Source organism: Phoenix dactylifera, chromosome 1 (genome assembly GCF_009389715.1).
Source record: "Phoenix dactylifera cultivar Barhee BC4 chromosome 1, palm_55x_up_171113_PBpolish2nd_filt_p, whole genome shotgun sequence".
In the NCBI taxonomy this organism is placed as follows: Eukaryota; Viridiplantae; Streptophyta; class Magnoliopsida; order Arecales; family Arecaceae; genus Phoenix; species Phoenix dactylifera.
Window position 1 is genome coordinate 13,503,895 of NC_052392.1, and position 22,626 is coordinate 13,526,520.

Here is a 22,626-nt window from a genome sequence, read left to right on the forward strand (position 1 = left end):
AGGCGACTTAGGTGAGAGAGATCACACAAAAAACTGGGAAAAAAGAGAGGTGTCAAAGATTTGCTTTTCATGATTCGCGATATCTGGATGATGATAAAGGACGGAGGGGTTGTTCAGGTGAAACATGTGTTTAAAGAAATCAATGAAGCTACGGATTGGGTGGCCACGTACGTGGTTAACTATGCTAGTAGCATCCTGTAGGTGGGAGATAGGAAGCTGCCTTGAGAGCTCCGTGATATTTTGTTTTTCAATTTTATTGGGTGCATCCATACACGTGTTATATAAATCACCCGGTCTAGCAAAAAAAAAAAAATTGCTTTCCAAGAAAAGAAAGGAAGAGAAAAAAAAATCTTTAAACCCTTTTAGTATGTTTGTACATGAAGATATATCATGAACCAGATCCTAAACTTCCATTGCATGCATTTAACATGAATCCTCATGTCCATCCAAGTGGCACCGATTAAGAAAACCTTCTTACACGAGGACTTGGAAGGAGATGGCACTTACTTGTGTGGCTTTCTTCCTCCTAGCGCAGAAAAGGCAGAGGTGGGTTTAGATCTAAAGAAATAATAGATCTAATTCTTTGTGCTTGGTATCCCCTTGGCTCAAGAATTCTTAGAGTATGGCGACCAAGAAACCTTATGAGATCATACAGGTCAACTGAGCCTATGGGCGGTAAAGCTTGAAAAATTATATGCTTCCTTGATCACAATACATAGACAAACTCCATGATCATATCATATTTGAGGATCCTTACTGAATAGATCTTATATATTTATATAGGATCAAAGAATTCAAAAAATACCTTATGAACCATTTTGAGTGAGACCTTGAATTGTAGCAAATGGTATCAAAGCAGACTCAGCCCATAATTCATGTAGACTATAAGATATTATAGATACATTAAGACTGACCACAGGCCGATCGTGATGCTTGTGATTAGATTTGAATGAATTTGAACCATTAGTATAAACAGACCCTAAAGAGACTAAAGGATATGACAAGCGTGAGAGGGAGTCTCCAATAGACAAAGGCCATGGTTTCTCTTGTTTCATATTCAACCTCGATCCTAACCAGGATCCAACCTATTTACTTGATGGATTTGGGCGATGTTCGATCCCTGTTTTGATGTTAACCCTCTATTTGGGAAGCTAGATTTAAACTTTTAAACTAACATTTATTGGATCAGATTAGATCTGTTTGCTCTGGTTCAAATCATATGAAAACTAAATCAGACCTCACTGAATTCATAATTAAATCTTAGTTGCTAATCCATGTTCAATGCATGGGTCATAACCATTAGTCACAATACTGGGACCTGCAAGGTAATCAGAGGCCAGTTTGGTCTTCTCTGAGTCTCAGTTAACCTGCCATGGGCTTGGCGAGACTTGTTCAACTCCAGACTCAATTATACTCTATAAGAATCTGCAGTAATATACTGATAGTTATCCATTAGCCTTTTTTAAGAAAAAAAATATTTCTGTAAAAGGGTATAGTTATGATGTGTTAAACAAGGGAGACACATAACCTATTTCACCCAATAAATTAACGCTACCGTGTAGGTTAAAAGATAAGCAGGTTTGTGTCGCTACCGTGTAGGTTAAAAGATAAGAAGGTATATAGGATACAAGGAGGTGTGTAGGTTAAAAGACAAGAAGGTTTATATAACGCTTTCCTGCTTTCCTCTTTCCTCTTTCCTCCTCGGATTAGGGGAGGAATGATCCATTCGATGAGGTTTTGTAACAAGCACTGGGGTGACAAGGTTCCTAAGACAGAATATCCATAGCATGAGATTAGATTTCTAATACATAAAATTCACTGTACACATATTTTCTCTAAGGTTTTGTAACAAGCACTGGGGTGACAAGGTTCCTAAGATAGAATATCCATAGCATGAGATTAGATTTCTAATACATAAAATTCACTGTACACAAATATTTTCTCTAACCATCTAATCACTGGCCAAATAAATTCGGATTATCCAAAGATATCATTTTTCATTGCCAATGAACTTTTTGTAGGAAAAGTGGCTTTGGATTCTGGAACTGCGATTGCCATCATTTGAGCTCTCCGCAGGGAGTAAATTATCTCTGGAAATAAACAACGAGGGAATTCACGATGAACAAAAGCCAAGACTTCAATATCTTCATTAAAGTAGTAATGCTGAGATTAATACTGTTTTAAGACATTAAGTTTAACTTTAGCTACTAAATATTTTATTTAATATGGTAAAAAAATATAAATCAGACAACATACTGATATCTTATCAGTCAATATCTTAAGATATACCAAATAAGTACTAAGATTTTACATGTAAATATTATTAGTTATATATATATATATATATAATAAAGAACCATCACGCAGCCCTAGCAGTCTGCCTAATTGGGTCAGTTTTATTTAAAATTTTTTACATAAATATCTTTCTAAACATTTAAATTTGCACAAATATTTTCTTAAAATTTATATTTATTTCTACATACTTATAAAACACTGTTTTATACAAATATTTCTAATATAACGATTCTTTTAACATCATTAATAAAAACCATAGTTATTTTAATTAAAAATAAAATAAATTTTTATTTTTTTCTGTCTCATTTGTTTTTACACATGTATCTATTAAGAATATTTTAGTCATTTTAATTTGAAACATAGCATTAGATGACATGAGTACATATATAAAAATAAGAATAAAAAATAGAATAGCAAAAGAAGTGTTTTACGATGGTATAAATACAGATATCAATTTTAAGAAAATATTTATACAAATTTTAATATTTAAAAAGATATTTATGAAAACAAATTATTTATTTATTTTTTTACCCCACCACCTACTCCTCAACTATATAAGTACAGAAAAAATAATAAAAAGTTATGCAAATGTTGAAAAAAAATCCAAAAAAAAAATCCCTAATCCGTATCTCCTATAAACTCCCTACCCAACCCTAAATCCACACCGACTAGATGAAAACATCTTCGCAAGTAGGCTCCTATAGATATGGGTTATAAGTCAATTATCAGCACTGATTGAATCAGAGTGGTGCATGAGCAGCATGACTTTGTCCCTCCTCAATGACTACTGATGAGAACAATATAAACAGTCGTATCATTCGATATCCTAAGAAAAATTGTGTAAAAAAATAAAGAATTAACAAAAAGGTTGAAAAAATAACAGGACATTCAAAGGTGGAATTTGGAGCTCAGTGGAAGGATAAGTCTGTTTATAATAATGCGGAAAGGCTCGCGGCAAGATGACACCACTGGCCGCTCCACCATTCTAAGCTCACCATCGCTTCCATTCCTCCTTGCTTCCACCAAATTAAAAACCCTAACTTTCTCCCAAAAAATTAAAAAAATATCAATCGGTTCAATAATTGGCCAGAAATTTATCAAAATTATATTTTGATGAAAGATCTAAAGGAAAAATCTCAACTTTTCTCTTTTAAAGATCAACGATTCCAGCCATTTGAAGGCAAAAAACAAAAGAAAATCAAGATTGGAGAAGGAAGAATACGAGGGGCTTCAGTGTGTGTAACAACATGAAATCAGATCATCGACGCATGGACTCACTGAAATCCGCTAAGATCTTTGAGATCAATCATCATTAGCCGCCGAACAGAACCACGAAGAATGCGCTCAACAGATCGGAGGAGAAGGAAAGATACGAAAGCGCTCAGGAGATCGGAGGAGAAGGAAAGAGATGATGACGGAAAGTAGAACAGCACTAGGGCGAAGGCTAGGGTTAGGGTTTTAGGATTGAGATCGGGAATGGGATTTCTTAATGAGAATTTCGGGGACGGCCGGACGGATATATATAGAGGCCGGGGAGCGCGGAACGAACACGGCTAGGGTTAGGTTTCCGAAGTTTTAGAAGGCCCAGCCACCGACCCGCTCACAGAGCCTTTCAGACGATAGAATTAATCTTGGCCGTTCGATGAATGCGATCGACGCAATAAGAAAAGGACGCTTGCTCTTAATAACAATGTCGGTAACGGGTTTGCCGACTTGATTCACGAGAATTAGAAAGGGACTTCACTCTATTTCCTTGCAGGTTTAAACGTAATCCTGCTTTACGTATCGCACCCCCCAGACTTTGTTCCCATGCTGAACTGAATTGGCAATGTTAATTCCTGAGAAAATGAGCAAGTCAGTAATTAAGTATATATCTCTTCATGTCCTCCCTGAACTTCATCGCAAGAATGTAAGAAATAAATTGCCACCAATAGTAGTTAGACAAATATCTCGGTGGCCGGAGAAGTCAATACAAAAGAACTGAGGTACTCGACTAACAGAGACCCATAACCACAACTATATTGTAGAGGTAATAGATAAATAGGAAGTATCTGAACAAACCACAACTATATTGTAGAGGCAATAGATAATTAGGAAGTATATGAACATAGAGGACCCATCTTGTTGTTTGACACCATGCATGAAGAGAGTAGCTATAATTCTTTACAGGGATGTGTATTGCATAACACTTTGGATAACCATTTCTTTCCAAGACAGATGCAGAATGTACACTGGAAAACCTACAAGCAAGTCATAAGCCCCATGTCCAGCTCCACAGGAAATGATTTCTGAGACAAATGAACCACCACCATGGTTACAGAGCTCAGCAGAGAATCTTACAATCTTTAGTTAGGCCAGGAATATTGCCCACTAAAAGGATCACCTTTTTCCCAAGCATTCAGATGGGCATGGTTCGTCGGCGTGAAGGAAATTCTGGCAAATCAACTCCTGCTTGAATGCGTAGCTCTACAACTGCTGGGAAATGAGTCTTGTGCTTGATGTGCCGCCCAAAGGGGACATACAGGTGGTATGATTCAATGGGGATAAGAGCATCATTGATGGAACCTCAAAACCAACAGTGGAGGTTCCTGCACTGCTCACTTCCAGTGCCTCTGCAGTCCTGAATCCGGTGGCCAATGGGACCAACGTGGACTGCAGAACATTTGCTGAGAAGGATCATCTGAGATCGGTTAACAGTGCGTAAAAAAAAAAAAAAAAACTCCAAGTCTTTCCAGGTGCATGTGCATAATGGTTATGGAAAAAGGAAGGTTATTAGCTAACCAAGTTGGACAATTCAAGGATTTTATGTTTTCACATTAACTATAATTCTCAGTCTCCTAGCTTTTGACTATTCTAAGTTAAACCTAAATCTTGTGAAGAGAATAGTGTTTAGCATCAAATTGCAACAAGTGCTGATGCATCATGCATTCGTTGAAATAATTCTGTTGATTACATGCATATAAATATTATGTAACTGTTACAAATAAGCAAGTTGATTTTTTAGAACAAAAAATCCACGAAAAGATATAATTTTCAACTTAAAAACAGGAAAATCAGATTTTTATGATATATCTAAATATCATTCAGAAGGAAGTTCTTCTATTCCACGTATATTTAATTTCACAATATATCAGGAGGCATCAAGTTCAATCTAATATGAATAAAAGAAAGGAATCTAAAAATACAGATACTCTTCGAGAAAAGAACTACTCAACATGAAGAGTTTGTAGGGGCTCTTAACCAAAGTCAAAAAATTACCCTACTGAATGAATGATGTATATTTTGGCAATCTCTTAAATTTCAATGAAAAAGTGATTTTGCAGATTAGTCTGTAACATATTAATTATTATCTTTTCATATTTATATAAAAATTCTTGTAAAGTTATCCATTTGTATAACTCTATCATTCTGCTAGTTTTCGTCGGCCAAACCCTGGTTAAGGTTAACTAGGGTTATAGAAGGATAAAATGCTCAGATTAACATTGAATGAGGCTCTAGATTCAGCCTCTTCTCAATCACTTTGCCCTCTTCCCGATCACGACTTGGCTGCTAAAGGACCAACAGTAAAGGAGACGGGTTAAGGAATCGATTAAGTGTGAGTGCTAGGGACAAAAATATCCAAAAGATATGAATTTGACACCCTCAGAGAATATAAGCAATTAGTTCCAAGATTTCAAGGATTAAAATATAAATACAGAAAAGTCATGAACTAATACACAACTACGGAAGATTTCAAGGATTAATCTGAAAAATATCCCAAAAAAATGAGACTATAGGGAGAGGAATAAATATATAAGATTTCATAGTCTTCAGGAGACAAATAAATAAACATATCACATATTATCTGTGACTTACCTACAACCATAAACTGTAACAACATTCAGAAGCTGTGAAAGGCCTTGGATCAGCCCTTTCCAATGTTCCAGTACCTCATAAGCAACAGGAACAAGATCAGGTACCAGTAACACATTCTTTGGGGGGCTCAAGAGGCTTCTCTATACCCATTTCAGCCAGTTTTTTATCCTGTCCAGAAGCCTGTATGATCTTTTTTATTGGGATAGAGAAAGACTTTTTTTTATTCTTTGGCAGTATGGGTGGGAATTCAACATTTTGAGGATGTCGATAATATTTCTTGAATGTACTAGAAGAATGACAGGGTTCCTGAGTATTACAAGCAAAAATTCTTGACGCCGTCTGTCTAACATGTTGAAGAGGCTAATATCCAAACTGCAAAATGAGAGAGGAAAAAAAAAAACTTCAAAAGTGAGATTACAACCATGTTCAAATATTTCTCGAAGAGCTCTTAACTATTCCAAGGAAGCAACACAATAAACCATTGAATAAATTCTGATTTAACTACTTACTCCCAAAGTTGATGTGAAATTAGATTGCATAGGCAAAATATAATAGTATTGACATGTGGTTTTATCATGTCTTATATTTGCTATCACGGTCATCAGAATACTTTTCAGGCAGCTTGCTGTGAATCATCATGCAAACATGTATCCTCTCTTTTCACACAATAAATACATCAATCCAACCTGAAAAGGCACATTTGAATTGGTGGAGGTATGGAAATAGATGGGCCCAGGAATACATATATCCCAAAATGAAATATTTCACATGAATCTTTTTGTCCCATATCACCTAGCACTCTCTTAATACATTTGGGATGAGCCTTTAAGTATTTCTTTCATACTCAGTACAAACCTAAAATTGAAACTCTAACCATGTATTTTCTCTTCCAAACTTCTATTCTCTATGAGGACAGGCCCTCCGTTTTAACAATCCTAGTCTAACCAAACATATGCAGTATCATAACAAAAGACCAAATATTTAAAGTTGAAGGGCCAGATATTCCTCCCTAAGTTAGGGGCTTTGTCTAAGTAGCAGTTTTAATACTTCAAGAAAATAACAGATCATACTCAAAGGAGCTTATGAAGTAAAGCTCTAATATTGACCCTGTACTCTTGTATCCTGTTTGGAAAGCTAATCAGCTTATACTTCAATATTCCCAACATGAGCGGGATGGAGTGAACAGATGAGGAAATAGAGGCAAAGGATGAACAGGTCTGATTGGTTGAGGTCATCCATAAATATCTAAATCTCAAGATTGTCGAACACACAGAAATCACCTTTTTAGATGAATTCTGGCATCTCCAATAAGTTGAGACTTAAGATTGATGAAGCACTAGCCCCCATTAATTCCTCCCATTGGTAATGAATTCCGGATAATATTTAATAAATAATATTATTGAAGAGAATATAAAGGCAGAAGTAAGAATAGAATTGGATGTAGGAGTTGATCTGGATTTTTCATTGCATTGACATCAAAGTTGAGGCTGAAAGCTCTAGACACAAAGGGTGTCCATTTTGGTTTCTCAGGAGAATTATGAATAATCTAAACATGTTCATTCACCATCAAAGCAAACTCACAGAATTTTGCTCTTTAATAACCACAAGACTATATGACAAGATCCTACGTACTATCGAACAGTTTTTTTTTTTTTGAATTTCCATTCAACCTCTGCATCATGGCAAACAGAATCAACGTCTGCAAATCAAAATCCACCCATCCCAGTTTAGTTTGATCCACCCTTATAAAACACTCATGCATCATATGGGAGTACCAGTGGATATCATCAGAGAATATAAGGCTGCATATGCATAGCCTAGAAAGATGTTGTACTGTTTCTAAATATGGGCAGGACCCTGAACTTCTAATTCATTTCACTAGAGATAACCTGGTTCAAACAGGTGTGATCCAATTCTGCAAGATCCATACTCAAACAATCAAAGTTTGGGTTTTAGTTTGGATCCATGCTCGATCCATGGGTTCAAACTTAAGGTTCAGATTGGGGGCCCAAATCTTTTAAACCATGTTAAAACAGAGAGGCACTATACAGACAGGAAAATTTAAAAGGAAAATAAATTTAAGTCAACATTATTATAAAAATTAAAGAAGGGCTCTCTTGTGTGAACAAAAGAGTAACACTAACTACTCAAATAACAACATAAACAGAGTCTCAATTCTCAAACTGAAACAATCATATTCCCAGATTTTCAAGGATTTTTGAAGCCAATTAAGAAAAAGACTATATAATTGCAAGGAAAAGGTTAAAATGAAACATTCAAACACTCATGAGCTATAGGCCTCTTTATCTCCAGAAAATTCAAGCAAATGCATGAAAGAAAGGAAGAAATGATGAAGTTTAGACAAAATAAATGAAGGGAAATTTTGATATAAAGCATAGGCACAGAAGAAGTAAAGGAAGCAGAGTGACTAACTCTTCTGAGGGAGAATATCTGTGACAATGGCAAAACCCATATAAATGGATTCCGTAGCTCAAGAGAAAACCACCGTGGAATCCAAGCACTGGTATTCAGTAAATAAAATGAAGATGAGCTCCGTCAGGCCCCAAAAAGGATCAGATAAAACTTTCAATCTGATCTAGACCAGACTGAAATACTCATCCAACCAAGCCAGTCTCCTGATTTGATTCAAATTCAATGCTCTGAACTTGATCAGACACAAAGAGGATTTAAGTGATTTTACCTGCAAAGGGGAGAGGTAATAAAATAGCTTTAGAATTAAACTCAGTAATTTTTCCAGAACCTGTTTGGTACATGAATTGCATGCGAACATGGAGTAAACATGTGAGTATGTCACAAAAAGATCAAAAATAGGTTGTTATATAATTTATATGTGCATAACAAGCAAATTGACATTTGAATCAATTACTGTTAAATATTTGACCATTTTTCCTCAAATTTTGGTAGCTCAAACCCAATGCTTAATATAAACCAAAGCAAAATTTGTACGCCAGATATGGTGCTTATGCACTCTAAAAAATTATAACATAGTAACTCAGTAACTCAAGTTGAAGAGTCACATCCTTTCAAATCCTGTACACAAAACCTTTCCAGTTCATTGGATAGACAAATTTCAAGTCATCTGCCTATAAAAAATGCTCTGATTGACAGAACAGATATTATGAGAAGTTGCTGATACATGCAAAAGGAATAAGAACCATCTTACTCTATCCCATATAATAGATATTATAATGAAGTTAAGATCCTGTAGTAGTGATGTAACTAACTAGGAATTGATTACAAAGTTTGCCATTTCGATACTGAACCCCATACCAGTGCCACACTAGCACTGTGTCGGTATGATATGGAGTCCTTTCGGTGTATCGAGTGTCGTTATGCTATCTATACCGGATATCGGTATGGCGAATCATGACTGATTAGAAGTTAGTAACTAACCAATGCTTCTAACTTTGTTCTAACATGTACAGGCTGCATTTTGCGACTGTTTAAAACATGCAAACAACTCAATATAATAGCTAATTGTAAGCTATGATGGTTTACATGTTTTTTTCTGATCAGTGATGGTTTACTTGTTTAAGCAAACAAAGATGGGTACGCCTAGAAGATTCATATATAAAAAACTATGATGGAATTGATTTTTAAGAGAAGGAAGAAGGGTAGGCATAAAAGACTCATATACAAAGAACATTTTTGTGAATTAACATTTCCTGATTTATCTAATGCTGCTGAAGAAAGATGTGCAATTCGTTATGTGAGTATAAGGTGTATCCACATTATATACATGGTTTGAGGACATAATAATGTAGCTATGCCCTGGAATACAAAACATATGGAAGGACATTGAACTTGGTAATCAACACCATTCATTGTGCCACACTTGAAATGCCCAAAAATATAATTTTAAAAAATCTACGAGGTTTTGGAGATCAGTTACTGTGTCAACTGACTGCTATACGAACAATTTTTCATAACATGACAAATAGTCTATTTTATTCCCTGGTTCAAAACTATCCAAACCATTTGATTCTTGGTTGACATGTGCTTTAAGATACATAGAACGCAACGAATAGTTAAAATCATTGATGTGGATGGCATCTGTGTCGGTGGTGGCATGTTAGGCTTTTGTGTTGTTTAGGAAAAACTATATTAAAAAAGAGAAACATTTCTAGCCTTTGTTAGGTTGGGGCTGAATTGGTCGATACGGAGGCCTAATTTGTATTGATTTCAGTTCCATCCTTTAGGCTGGCTTATTGAAAGTTTTGGATTTGCTTATACATAAGCTTATTTGCAATAACACCATTGTTCAGTTTGGACTTTCGAAGTATCGGTATGTAGCAAAATAATGATGATTTTAATCATAGATCACATCGTTTCCTTGACGGTTCCGTGTATATGCGTGTATATATATATACACATTCGTATGAAAGGAAGGCCAGGCATTTCTTCAAACAGAATAAAGGCAAAACACTACACGTTAGAATTGTAAATTAATCAAAGATAGAATAATGAAGACCAGAAGTAAATCAAATAACCGCTCTCATAGGCATTTATTTTAACCATAAGCAAGCTTGTTGCTGTTCTAAAGCAAAAAGGTGATCGCAATCCTTGAAAAATTAGGACGACCAAGAAACTGAACGGGGAGAGAGAGTGTGTGTGCGCGAGGTGTTGGAAGGAGAGACGAACGCAAGCCGGAGCAGGAGGTGGGAGGTTGGCGCCCGGTGACTTTGTGTAGAGAGGGGGGGTTGGAGGCCCATCGTTAAAAAATCTCTTTTTTTCTTTCCTTTTTTTTTTTTTGGTAAATTGGCTCCTCACACTACTTCACTAGCAAGAAGACCATACAAAGTAGAAAAAAAAAGTCTATCGGGTCCATAGAAATTCTCCAAAATAATAAGCAGCAAATGAGATGACCCAATCTGCAGCTTAGTTCGCCTCCCGAAGAACATGCTTGCTCTGAATAACACGACTCTCTCGCAGCATCCATGCCTAGCGGGTGCTCCGCCTCCTCCCGCCCCTCCTCCCGTAATCAAAAATCTTTTTCTTTATTGCGAGTCGGTTTTCTTCTTATAGGTTGGATCGGCTAGATTTGTCGAAATCGAGAGTTTAGGTAGTTGGACTCCAACGAGGAGTGAAGGCTGAAGACTTGAAAAGAGTCGACCTCATAAAGAGAACCGCTATGCGGCCCAAACCTCTTGTCAAATTTGTTCTCATTGCATAAGGGATTGGTGCAATTCATGGTGGCAGTGTTATTCGTGGTAAAGTCTTTGGTAAGGTGTATGGCGCTCCTCATTTTTTTTTGTAAGAGAACAAAAAAAATGATGGGGCTCTAAAAGTTTACACGACTTATTTCCAATTTAAGAGGGCAGGAGGAGATAGCTGCAATTCAAATGAGTTTGTACCTTTCATAAGTGGGTTAGAGTAGTTGCATCTTTCACGGGAAAGAATAATTGATCTTCTTTCACTATGCGAATCATTAAATCACATTTTTGCACAGCTTTTAAAGCATGACATCAACTTTGTGATCTATTCTGCAAATAGAAGAAAGAGATTAGAGTGAGCAAATCACGATCCAATGGTTTACATCATGAAAGAAGACCAAATATTCTTTGGTGTGAAAGATATAACCTAGCCCCTTGATGGGCATGGCACCATGTTGGATAGGGAAGAAGTTTGGTAACTATTTTGATCATTGTAGTTTTGCAGAATTTTCAGAGTAAAGCTTCATTATTTCTTTTTTAAAAATCCTCTACAATTGTTAGGTTTACTGGAGGAACAACAAAATGTTAAACCTAGAACTATTTGATGGTGTGCAAAGCAAGCATAAGTGCTTGTTTGAAAAATACGTTTTTGACACCATACTGTTTTTGGATAAGATGCATGTGCATTTGTAAATAAGAAGTTTGTGGGATTGACCAATAATTTGTCTATAATGGTTGGTGATTTTCTAGAAGAAAAGGTTTTGATCAGCCATGCTGATTATATGAACACGAGATGAACTGATGAGATGTATCAAATTGATTGTAAGGTTTGATAAAGCCACACTAAAATTGTAAGTGCTCTCTTATGAAATTGTTGTTGTCCAATATAAAGTTATAGTTCATCCATGTTTATTTGGATAGAAGGATCGAGATTATGTTATGATAAAATATTTACCAACAATGGTCAATAATAAAAAAGAAAAGAACATTGTTATTCATCAAGATCATCATTAATTGGAGTGAAAAAAATAGAAAATCCAACTACTAGCACAGTTTTTTTTTGAAAAAAATATTATATTATTTGGATTTATTGATGTGCAATGCAAATGAACATAATAACCGTTGCAATATTTACAATAGTTGTTAATTTAAACCTTGCTCGGATATTGGCATTACCATTTTGCTAGCATCTTTTTTGTTTAGAACCATTAGAAATTATGGAAAAAGTGAAGCTCAAAAAATGGTTATTATCTCTATTATCTACAAGGATGTCATGATAGTGATAGAAGCATCATGATGTTATATGGCAAGATTGTGTAATTGGTTGTTGTGAGGAGGATTTGTAAAACATTTGTAAGACACATGGCTTAGTTCTACAAAGACTAACATGGAAAACAAGAAGCCACCTCCTTGACCACCCATATCAATTTTGTACACCAGCATCATGTTTGTTTGCCTAAAAGATTATTTTTTGATTTGTATCAGATGTATACGTGTGATGAGTGCAGGTGGAGGGTAGCCTAAAGGCCACGCAGCCTTGTGGGGGTCTTATCCCATATAAGAATTCGAGTTTCGCTCATAAAATCCTTCTAACAAAGAGAAAAAGAAGAAGCTCTCTTGCGTTGCACTAAAAAACTATAGTATTTTTTGAGTAGAGTTAGCTGCATGTAAAGTAATGCAAAAGGTTTTGCATTATGTCATTAACTAGATGCTTCTAAGTATCATAAATCAACTGTATATCATGGGAAAAGCCAAGTAAAAGATGAACCTTGAAGATGCTTGCAGTGCATTGAAACAACATACAACTGTGGCTGAATTTTTGCTGGATTTTAAAATTTTCAAGTCATATTACGCGCAATTCACTAGGGTGGAAGTATTTTGATTGTAGTCGATGTGATCCAATTTTATGATCTTAAGACATTTTTTTTACAAACAAGCAACAAATGAAAATTCCATTGCCAATGGTCATCCTATGCCATGTAGTTATGTCCACTCATCTCAAGACTTTATCTTACATTTCAATCAATGGCAACAGATATATGCCTTCAATCATGCCCACATAAAGGCCATAAAAATTCGCATTCCACACATCACTTAAATAAAGCATTGCATCAATTAGGGAATCATGTAATCGATTATTGATTTCCCATCTGCTACAACTTAATAGTCAACATAACAATCAAGCATTCAGAAGAAAGGATACTCACACAGCATTCATGCACTGCAAAAGAGTTTTTTTCATGTACATATATATAAATTTTTAAGTACTAAGCAAGCTCACTCACACAATCAACATTATATTAGAGTTAGGACAAAAATAAAAATAAAAACAACTATATAAAGGAAGCCAAAGGTTCTCTCACATGGCTACTCCACCCGGTAATCTTCCAGAAACTAAGACTTCTCCCATTGGCTCCCTCAAATCTCCATCACCCATTGATATCCAATAAAAAAACACCAACAAGAAGCCTAAAAAAATCCCAACTTTCTTCCACTTGTCCCAGACCCAAAAAGGGCCAAATCTCGCCTCACACCAAAGCCACGGAGACAAACAACCACCAGCCGTGCTAAGAGCCGGGAGTCCCCCCCCGACCTTCCCCTTTTTCCTCTCTCTTTCTGCGCTAAACTGCCTGCGGATGAGCTGAGGTGCAAGAGAATAGAAAAACCCACAGGGTTCTCCCCCTGTGCCCAAGGGGGTTTTCTCTTCCCCTTCCCCTGTTGCTGTTGTTTCTTTATTATTGATTGATCTCCTCTAGGTTCGCTGCCTTTTGGGCAAAAGGCCCCCTTTTCCTCGAAAGGAGATGTTCTCTGGGGTGCTTCACCGCCCGGAAGCTTCGATTTCACAGGAGGAGGCCCACGGCCCGAGGCTTGTCCTCACGGCGGACCCTAAGCCCCGGCTCCGATGGACGGCCGACCTCCACGAGCGGTTCGTCGACGCCGTCACCCAGCTTGGAGGGCCAGAAAGTTTGTGCCTTTTCCCTTTTTCTCTCTCTCCTCCAAAGTTCTTCTTTCTCGCTTACGGTCTTGGTAGCAAATTGGAATGCGCAATTTTGTAAGAAGGATTCTTCTGTATTCTGTGATTTGTTGGTATGTCTGCTATCCTCGTGTTTTTTTTTTTTTCGTTAAATTTGTCGGGGTTTTTTCTCTTCCTTCCTCTTTAGAATTTGTTTTTTCCCCCCTACTGAATATCTCAGAGATCATAGAAATTTGCTGCCTTGCGAGGTATGTCCATCTTTTTATTGTGATTTTGTTCTGTGATCTTGTTGTTTTGTTTCCGTAAAGTTCGCATCTTTGGATTTTTAAGGGGTTTTTAGGCACCTGGTTATTCTGTATCTGCTGTTATTTTAGTTGGGTTTCTATTCTCATTCATTGTTTGCTGATATTGTTTTACATTGAGCAGCAAATTTGTAGTATTCTGGTGATAGCTTTTGTGTTCAACTGGTGATTTGCTGATTTTAAGTTTGGATATATTTATTATTTTCTCCTTCCACTGTTACTGTCTGTCTGCCGAATTCCACTTCTCTAGGCTTTGGATTGAGTGCCGAGACAAATTTCAGATGTTGCCATCCAAAATGTTTCGATTGGGGGCTTAGATGCTACCTGCTAGATATGGGTCCTTTGTTTGTGCCCTTGTACTCCTTTATTTTACGTGGAAATTCATTGGTTGATAACTGCAGCGTATCTCTACTGATATTCTTTTCATCCTTTATTTGTAGTGTAACATCAATTAATGGTGATTAACAACTTCTATTTATTGCATATTACAATATTGTCTATGTTAGTTTGGTATTTCCTAACAATCTTCTGGGGGACATTTATGGGTTTTGTCTTTCTGTGTCGAAAGAGAGTTGGTCAAATCCACTTAATTTCATGATCAAGTTCGTAACTGCTGCTTTGATAAAATTATGGTCTTTTTTCATTTTATTTTTTGTGCATTTTTGACGGCACATCAATGAATACATATCATAGTTGCTCCATCAAGATCTCTTGTTCAACTTAGCAGATGATGGCAGTGTTCCCACACCCTACCCCACAACCAATAAATATTACTTTTTCCATCGCACCCATTGGACCTGGTAATTTTAGCATTCATGCTCTATGCTTATTATAAAAAATGGTTTTTCTTTACAAAACTTGAATCCTCCGGCAATGTCATCTGAGTTTTATAAAGAGGGATGGTGTAACTAGAAAATGCATCAGGGGGCATCAGTTAACAGGGCAAGTTATATGGTTGTTATCAAAGTTGTGCACCATTTTTGGTTTTCTATATACCTCATAATCTATTCCATCTTGAGATTTCTTCAAATTTGTGCTAATCAGCTTGCAGGTTATTTGTATGTCAAGTCACAACTTATGTTATGAATTATGCTAGTTTAATGATAGCTATTTTACTTTATAGTTCAGTGCTTGTTTATTATTGTCTTCCTAGCTTGGATGTTACCAGGCAGTTTACATGACAATCTTCTGATGCAATCAACATAGTTAGTTGGAAGAAAGACAGATGTCTTGATACCACTTGTAGGTTATACTTCTACAGTTTACTTTGACTCTGAAAATTAATGTTCTCTACCTTCAATAATTCTATGCTTTCATGGTAAAGATACCTCAATTACAGAAAGTCATGGTGTCTGTTATTTTATATCATAGGGGCACCAGATTTAGTATGTGTGCTAGTTTCTTAGTAATATTCTATCTTGTGTCATATATTGTACTTTTTGCATTTTGTTATGCTTTATTGGCACTGTCTTGTCTGCATTACTGCATCCAGTGTTGCATACTACTTTAGACCCTTCTACCATATTGATAGATGTTATAAGCTATTACTATGGTTGTTCCTTAAATTTAATAAAAAATGATATTCAAAATTGGTTCCACGCTGATAGTTTTTGCTTATTTCTCTTAATGCTTACTCCTTTAATGCTGTCCGCCGGTAAAATTACACATGTTAGTTGATCTGTGATTTGTGGTCTAATGCAACATCTTCCAAGCAAAGAGTCATTCTCTGTCAGATGATTTTGGGAATGACTATATGATTGAAACATTCATCTTTATATTCCTCTTTTTGCATTGTATGTATGAGACCATATGGTAAACATCCATTGTCTTCCTCCAGCCAAAAAAAAAAAGAAAGAAACTGTTATCTTCTATGCATGAAAATTGAATGCCAAATGGAAGATTCCTTCGATCATTCTGAAAAGCTTATTTAACTTTTAGGATCTGAGTTTTCTGATATGACTATAGCTCTATGTATTATTATATGGTTGAACACATTATTGCTTATGCAGAAGCAACACCGAAGACTATCATGCGAACAATGGGCGTGAAGGGGCTGACTCTTTTCCACCTGAAGAGTCATCTTCAGGTATTTTTGTAATCATTTAACATCTCAGTTTTCCAAAGCTTTTTTTTTTCAGTCTAATAGGTGAATTTTTTGGCTTTCTGTAATTAACTTGCAGTTACAGGTAAGTGTAGTGCTACTGCTATACAGAAGTGCTCACTTTTCTTCATTTTTAATGTTTGGCAGAAATACAGATTAGGCAAGCAGTCTGGCAAAGAAATGACTGATCAATCCAAAGATGGTAGGTTTTTTAGTTTTTTCCTTCCTTTTCCAATTCATGTTTGTCAATATGTTCTCCTTTGTACCAGTTTGTTGCATCATCATCATCATCATCATCATCATCATCATTATTTTAACTGACAAGATGTTAGGGACATATTTTCTAGTAAACTTAATGATCAACATGAGTTAACTTAAACATCCTTTTGCTATGTGCAGATACCTTAGATGTCTTCAAATGCAGTCAAACTGATTTTGAGCTTGATTAAGTTTTAGTTCAAGCTAGTATATCTGTTATAAATCGAATAATGTGGGAATTCTGAGCTTTTTACTGGCCTAAGGACAAGGCTGAGGTCAGATGAGTGCATAAAAATGTTTGAGGTCACCAAGCTGCCATCAAGGTTGTAACTATGAGAGCTGGAGGGTATGCCAGTCACTAGACAGCATGGTATATGTCATGCCATGCTGAACCCAAAAGAGAAAAAAAAAAAAAAAGGTTTAGGAACCCTTTTCTTAACTTGGAAAGATTAAAAGAGTCAAATATTTGCTATGCCCGCATTGGCCTAGTGTTGCTTATGGTGTCTCAAGAATCAGCATCACTGGCACTTGAAACCAGGGCCGCCATTCAGGTTGCTATAAAAGACCTTCACATCTAAAGCATTTTGCATCATGCCTGCCTATATTGCGGAGAGAAGATGATGCAACAGACAGGCAGATGTAGCTTATTTTTCTGGACTACATGGATGGCACACTGGATGTATGAAAAATTTACATTGGGAGCTTAGCCTTTACTCCTCTTCAATATTAATAGGAAGCAAACTATCTCCTTTAATCAAGGTCAACTTTTTCAAACAATTTTTAGTTCTACTGGTTACTTGGCTTGATTAAGCATTCCAGCTCAGCTGGGACCCTACAGCTGTGCCTTTCAAATAAAAAAGAATAAATTGCCAATATCTTTCCTTTCATTGCTTGTAATTTGGACCAGGGTCATAAACTGCTGCTAATTGCAGCAGAATGCAATTGTTCAATTACCATTTCTTAGTGAAATTACTATACTGTCGTATGGCCAAGACCCTTATACTTTAGCATCAAATCCACTTTAGAAGATGCATATTTGCTCTTTCATTTTTACATGTCAAAAGAAACTACTAGGTTATGCTGAGCCTTGATCTAACATGTTCTTATGCTCTGGATCTCAAAATTTCAGCTTCCTACCCTTTAGAAAACCCAAGCAGCAGTGGTTTGTCTCCAAGATTGCCTACTCCTGATGTGAATGAGTAAGTTCACACTTTCAAATAATCTTTTTCTGAAATATTATGCTTCATAAAAATGTTGCAACAGAAGAAGTTTGTTTAAATGTTTGTTAAGTGTTGATCATGGATAAATGGTGTGAAGAGTTGCATAATGCATGAATTCATTGTAAAGCGCCAAAACACATACACTTAATTTTTTTGCTGCTTGTAGGGGTCAGGAAGTCAAAGAGGCACTAAGAGCACAAATGGAAATACAACGAAGACTGCATGAACAAGTCGAGGTAACTCCTTTTCTTTTCTTTTGCTCGGTAATTCTTTTTCTTCTTTGCTTCTGTACCTTTAAATGTTCTCTGCATCACCTCTTAACTATCATCAGAAACTGTTGGAGTGACATTCTATTTAATCCTACAACTATTTTGTAAGCCCTTTTTCCCTCTCAAAAGTGTTACTGGTTTCCATAAAAAATTCTCTTATGGTGGGGTTTCCATATTACTAAATTTGAGCTGTTATGAGCTGACCTAAAGCAGACTAAAGGGATCTGGAACCACATATTTCATTCGTAGGATATTTAAATGACATTTGACAAAACTACTGCTTTCAGCCTACGGTATTACTATATTCTTCTTCTTCTGCAGCTTTTTTTTTGGTAAAGACAGTATTATTATGTTCATTGAAATTCATATCAACTTATCAAACTGTTTGTGTTGTTCTCTGTTGAGACATATGTATTCACAGTTTAAAGGACTAAAAATTTATATAGGCCTCTTTCAATTGTTTGTGTAGTTACTCTGTATATTTTGGTCCATGATGTGTTCTTATGCATCTTGCTTGCTTAAGTATCAAGCCTGATTTCTCCTATCTGAATTCTTTCCATTTCATTGGGGCTTGACATGAACTTTAGAAGACGTCGCCCATATTGTCACTAATCATCTAATAGAAGCAAACTACCTTGGGCTGGTTGCACAAGATATAACTGATTATTTTTTTTCTTAATAGTGAAGAACTGTACATATTTAATCTTTGCAGGAGTTACATTATGAGATAAGGTCCAACAATTAGAAACTCGGCTGGATAATCGTAATCCAACAATAAGGCTACCAGTTCCCAACCCGAATATCAGTCTTCTTTTCAAAATTTAGTATTAGCTATAAGTGTTATGTGATAAGAAATTAACCAGCTTTTTAGTTAATTCTGCCAACTGAATCCCTAATACTTGGTTCATCTTAACCTGATATACCTATGTGCACAGTTTCTTATGAGCCCTGATTATTTAAGCAGAATGTACTAAAGGTTTGCTTCGCTGCTTGACCAGGTGCAGAAGCATGTGCAGATCCGAATGGAAGCCTACCATAAATACATCGATTCGTTGCTAGAGAAGGCATGCAAGATAGCCTCAGAGCAAATTGCATCAAGTGGCTTCAACGGAACCGGGCATGACCTTCCAGACCTGGCAACTGGGGTCATGTGCTCCCCATCCGACCCACTGAGCCCCTCAGTGTTTCATCAGTTATCTCTGGGTGCAATTAGTTTGCACAGCCCTGGGGGCAAGACTTCCCCCTCTTCGGCTATTGAAGGACAGTCCTTTTACCCGAAGGCCCCTGAGCTAAAACGCAAGTTATGCTGAACCCTCACTAAAAAGATTAAAGACAACGGCATTGTTTCCTCTAATCTTGTAGGCAAACCTTACCTTAACTTTCAGGGACAAGCAAGCCAGGCCAATGACTGAAGTCGAGCAAAATGTTTGTCTTCTTGTAAGGATGACTTAAAACATTCTCACGTGGGACTCCTAATGTCTTTTCACCAAAAAGGTTCCATCTTATTTCTCTTTGGTTCTTCTGCCTTCAATGTTATATCTTCTTTGCAGGAGAAGCAGGCTTTGATGCTCTACCGAATACTTTTAGCTGTTATGATATCAATCGCCTGATTTTTTGGAGTTTTCCGCTTAGCTAAAGATGAAATGAATGAACTTGTTTTGCCTAGCGTAAGACAGAAAGGTATCAAACTTTCAAGCTATAGACTTGAGAATATAGGTGCCTCTATCATTGATTAGGTGTCTCTGTTGGAAGTATGTATGGGAGTTTATTTCTAACAGGTGTGATGTCCATTTCATGTGCTTAAAAAAAACAATCATCATCTTTTAAAACCAAACATCATGACAAAACGTTTGTTACTGTATCTATTCAAAAGATGATGAGATCTTATTCCATGGATGTTTTATGAAGTTCCTACTAAGGTCGAGCATGGCATGATGATCATGGTCTTTGGAGAATCTTTCTTATCAGCCCTTGAAATGTATGCTGGCACATTTTTTCAGGTGAGGTTTATTGGTGAGGCTTTCAGAAAGTACACATAATTTGTGGTTACCCTGAAACTGGTAAAGCAACTGATTCTGGAATCTCGACCATGCAATTCATTTGGCAAAGGAGCTGATCTCGGACTATGCTTGTTCTAGTGCAATTCAGCTGAGGTATCATGGGTTCTGCAGATGATGCGAAGATATTAATGCTGTGTTTGATTCTCAAGAATTGAAAAGAATAGGAATGAAATTAAAACAAATTGGAAATGAAAGGCAAGGAATCAAAAATTGTGATTTCCATTCCATTGTTTGAAACAAAGGAATGCATTAAAAAAAAGATGAATTGAATTCCAATATTCAATTTGTCTAGCTACTCATTAGAATGTAACCAATTTTATATCATTCTACAAAATAGTCATTAATTAAGCAATAGAACTAAGTTTATAATAGATATTGGTATGATTCTTTTGAGGGGCATTTAATTTATAATAATTGTACTCTTTGCTTTATATTTTTATTTTAAATGCATATATTTTATTTTATGTATATTTTTCTACTCTAATTACTTGTTTTATTTACATTTAGTATTTATCAAATATATTTTTATCATTTTATTTGATATTATTTAATGGTTTTATAATTCTATTTTGTCATTTTTAATGTACACTGTAGAATTCTCTTTATGTCAAATATTACAACACATGCTATATATTATTATCGCTTTTTTTAACAAATAATATTTTAATTAAATATTTTATCAATTTATGTATTTTATTTTATATCGTAATTATTGATTATTAGTTCAGGTCAGAAATATTATTTCTTCCTGTTTATACCATAAATATAACTAGTTAGTTTATCATCAAAAATATCATTTATTCATATTTTTGTAGGAATGATCGTTTCTTCCATGTAAGTGTAGAATCATTGTTCCTCTATAAGGAATATGATTCCAAAGGGAATACGATTCCACCCTTCATTGGATGGGCCAAAATTGAAATCTCCATTTCATTCTAGTGCTCATTTTAGTGAACTGATCATGGCATTTGGTTGCTAACACCAGACAAATGTGGTAGGCATTTGTAATCCATCAAAGATTGGTCATATTTGCTCAAGTCCTAGCATGATTTGGTCCCCTTGGACGTTCAATTATGGGTACATTTTGAGTTTATTTTTTCCCTTGGATATGACTTCCTATGTCGATCATTTTGAAATAATCTGTCTTATTTCGAGCATTTTCAGATTCGAACGTAGGATTACTCTGCAATGGGAGGAAATTTATTCTTGATGTGAATATGAAGCAATTGAACACAAGGATGTATTCAATAAGCCCGATGCTTATGAGTTCTTACTAGGGCAACCTAACTTCCATAAGTAATTCACTTGACATTTAATAATCAGGACTCATTGACTCCAAATTTTAACTAGCATGTAACCTACTATCTATGCGTTGTACCCATATTTTTTCCATATCCTCTGCTTGCCATGGTCCACAAACACAAATGAGTAATTCTGGTGGTGGCACCTTACCATTATAAAAAATACAACTGATTGGATGGCGATTTATGGGTTTAGCTAAACTAGACTTATATTATGATGCTGCATAGTTGATCTTCTTGCCTATTTTATAAATATTCTAATTTTTAATTTCTATGTTTGTATTTTTATTGAATGGTTTAAATTATCCGGTTTACCCTAAAAAATATATATATATAGAAAAAGCAACTGAGTTGTTGTAATCAGAGGGCATTACATGTGCCTACTTGGACAATGCTATGGGGCATTACTTGGGCCTGTTTGGCGTATCACATTTGGCTTGATAGGAATATCCAGGTCTTTAAAGATAAGTGGGAGCCCCTGAGGAGTATAGTGGAGAAAGCCTCTTTCCAGGTCGTTGAGCTCACCGGGACTACCTTGGAAACTTCATCTAGGATATCCAAGGATATCTGGACCTTCACTCTGTTGCTACAGCCTCCAGCTTCGTTCTTATGTCTTGGGGCCCTCACCTTCTAGCTATATCAAGGTAAACTTCGACGGTAGCGCTTGTGGCGATGGTGTCAAAGCAGAGGTAGGATTTGTGATCAGAAGTCATGATGCTAGACTGATTGCTGCTAGGGGGTGAAGCACCGGTAGACTGTCAACTATAGGGGTGGAGCTCAGGGCAGCATCGAAAGGCATTACCTATGCTATGTGAAT

At 36.1% G+C, this 22,626-nt stretch overlaps 1 protein-coding gene, 1 long non-coding RNA gene and 1 other non-coding gene across 3 annotated transcripts; 1 reads left to right on the forward strand and 2 right to left on the reverse strand.

Moving 5' to 3' along the window:
- Positions 1-3,520: 3,520 nt before the first annotated feature.
- Positions 3,521-3,614, reverse strand: LOC113462967. Its single transcript, XR_003386383.2, has one exon. It is a non-coding gene; the product is annotated as a small nucleolar RNA R11/Z151 (small nucleolar RNA).
- Positions 3,615-4,377: 763 nt separating this feature from the next.
- On the reverse strand, positions 4,378-10,095 carry LOC113462962. Its single transcript, XR_005512093.1, has 4 exons — positions 8,584-10,095; positions 6,151-6,522; positions 4,679-4,961; positions 4,378-4,583 (listed from the first exon to the last, which is right to left on the reverse strand). It is a non-coding gene; the product is annotated as an uncharacterized LOC113462962 (long non-coding RNA).
- A 3,851-nt stretch (positions 10,096-13,946) lies between these two features.
- Positions 13,947-20,000, forward strand: LOC120110981 (protein PHR1-LIKE 2-like). The gene is made up of 6 exons (XM_039127070.1): positions 13,947-14,288; positions 16,610-16,686; positions 16,849-16,903; positions 18,089-18,158; positions 18,346-18,415; positions 19,447-20,000. Exons 1-6 carry the CDS (start codon positions 14,126-14,128, stop codon positions 19,756-19,758), a joined length of 747 nt encoding a protein of 248 aa, XP_038982998.1. The 5' UTR covers positions 13,947-14,125; the 3' UTR covers positions 19,759-20,000.
- Positions 20,001-22,626: the final 2,626 nt, after the last annotated feature.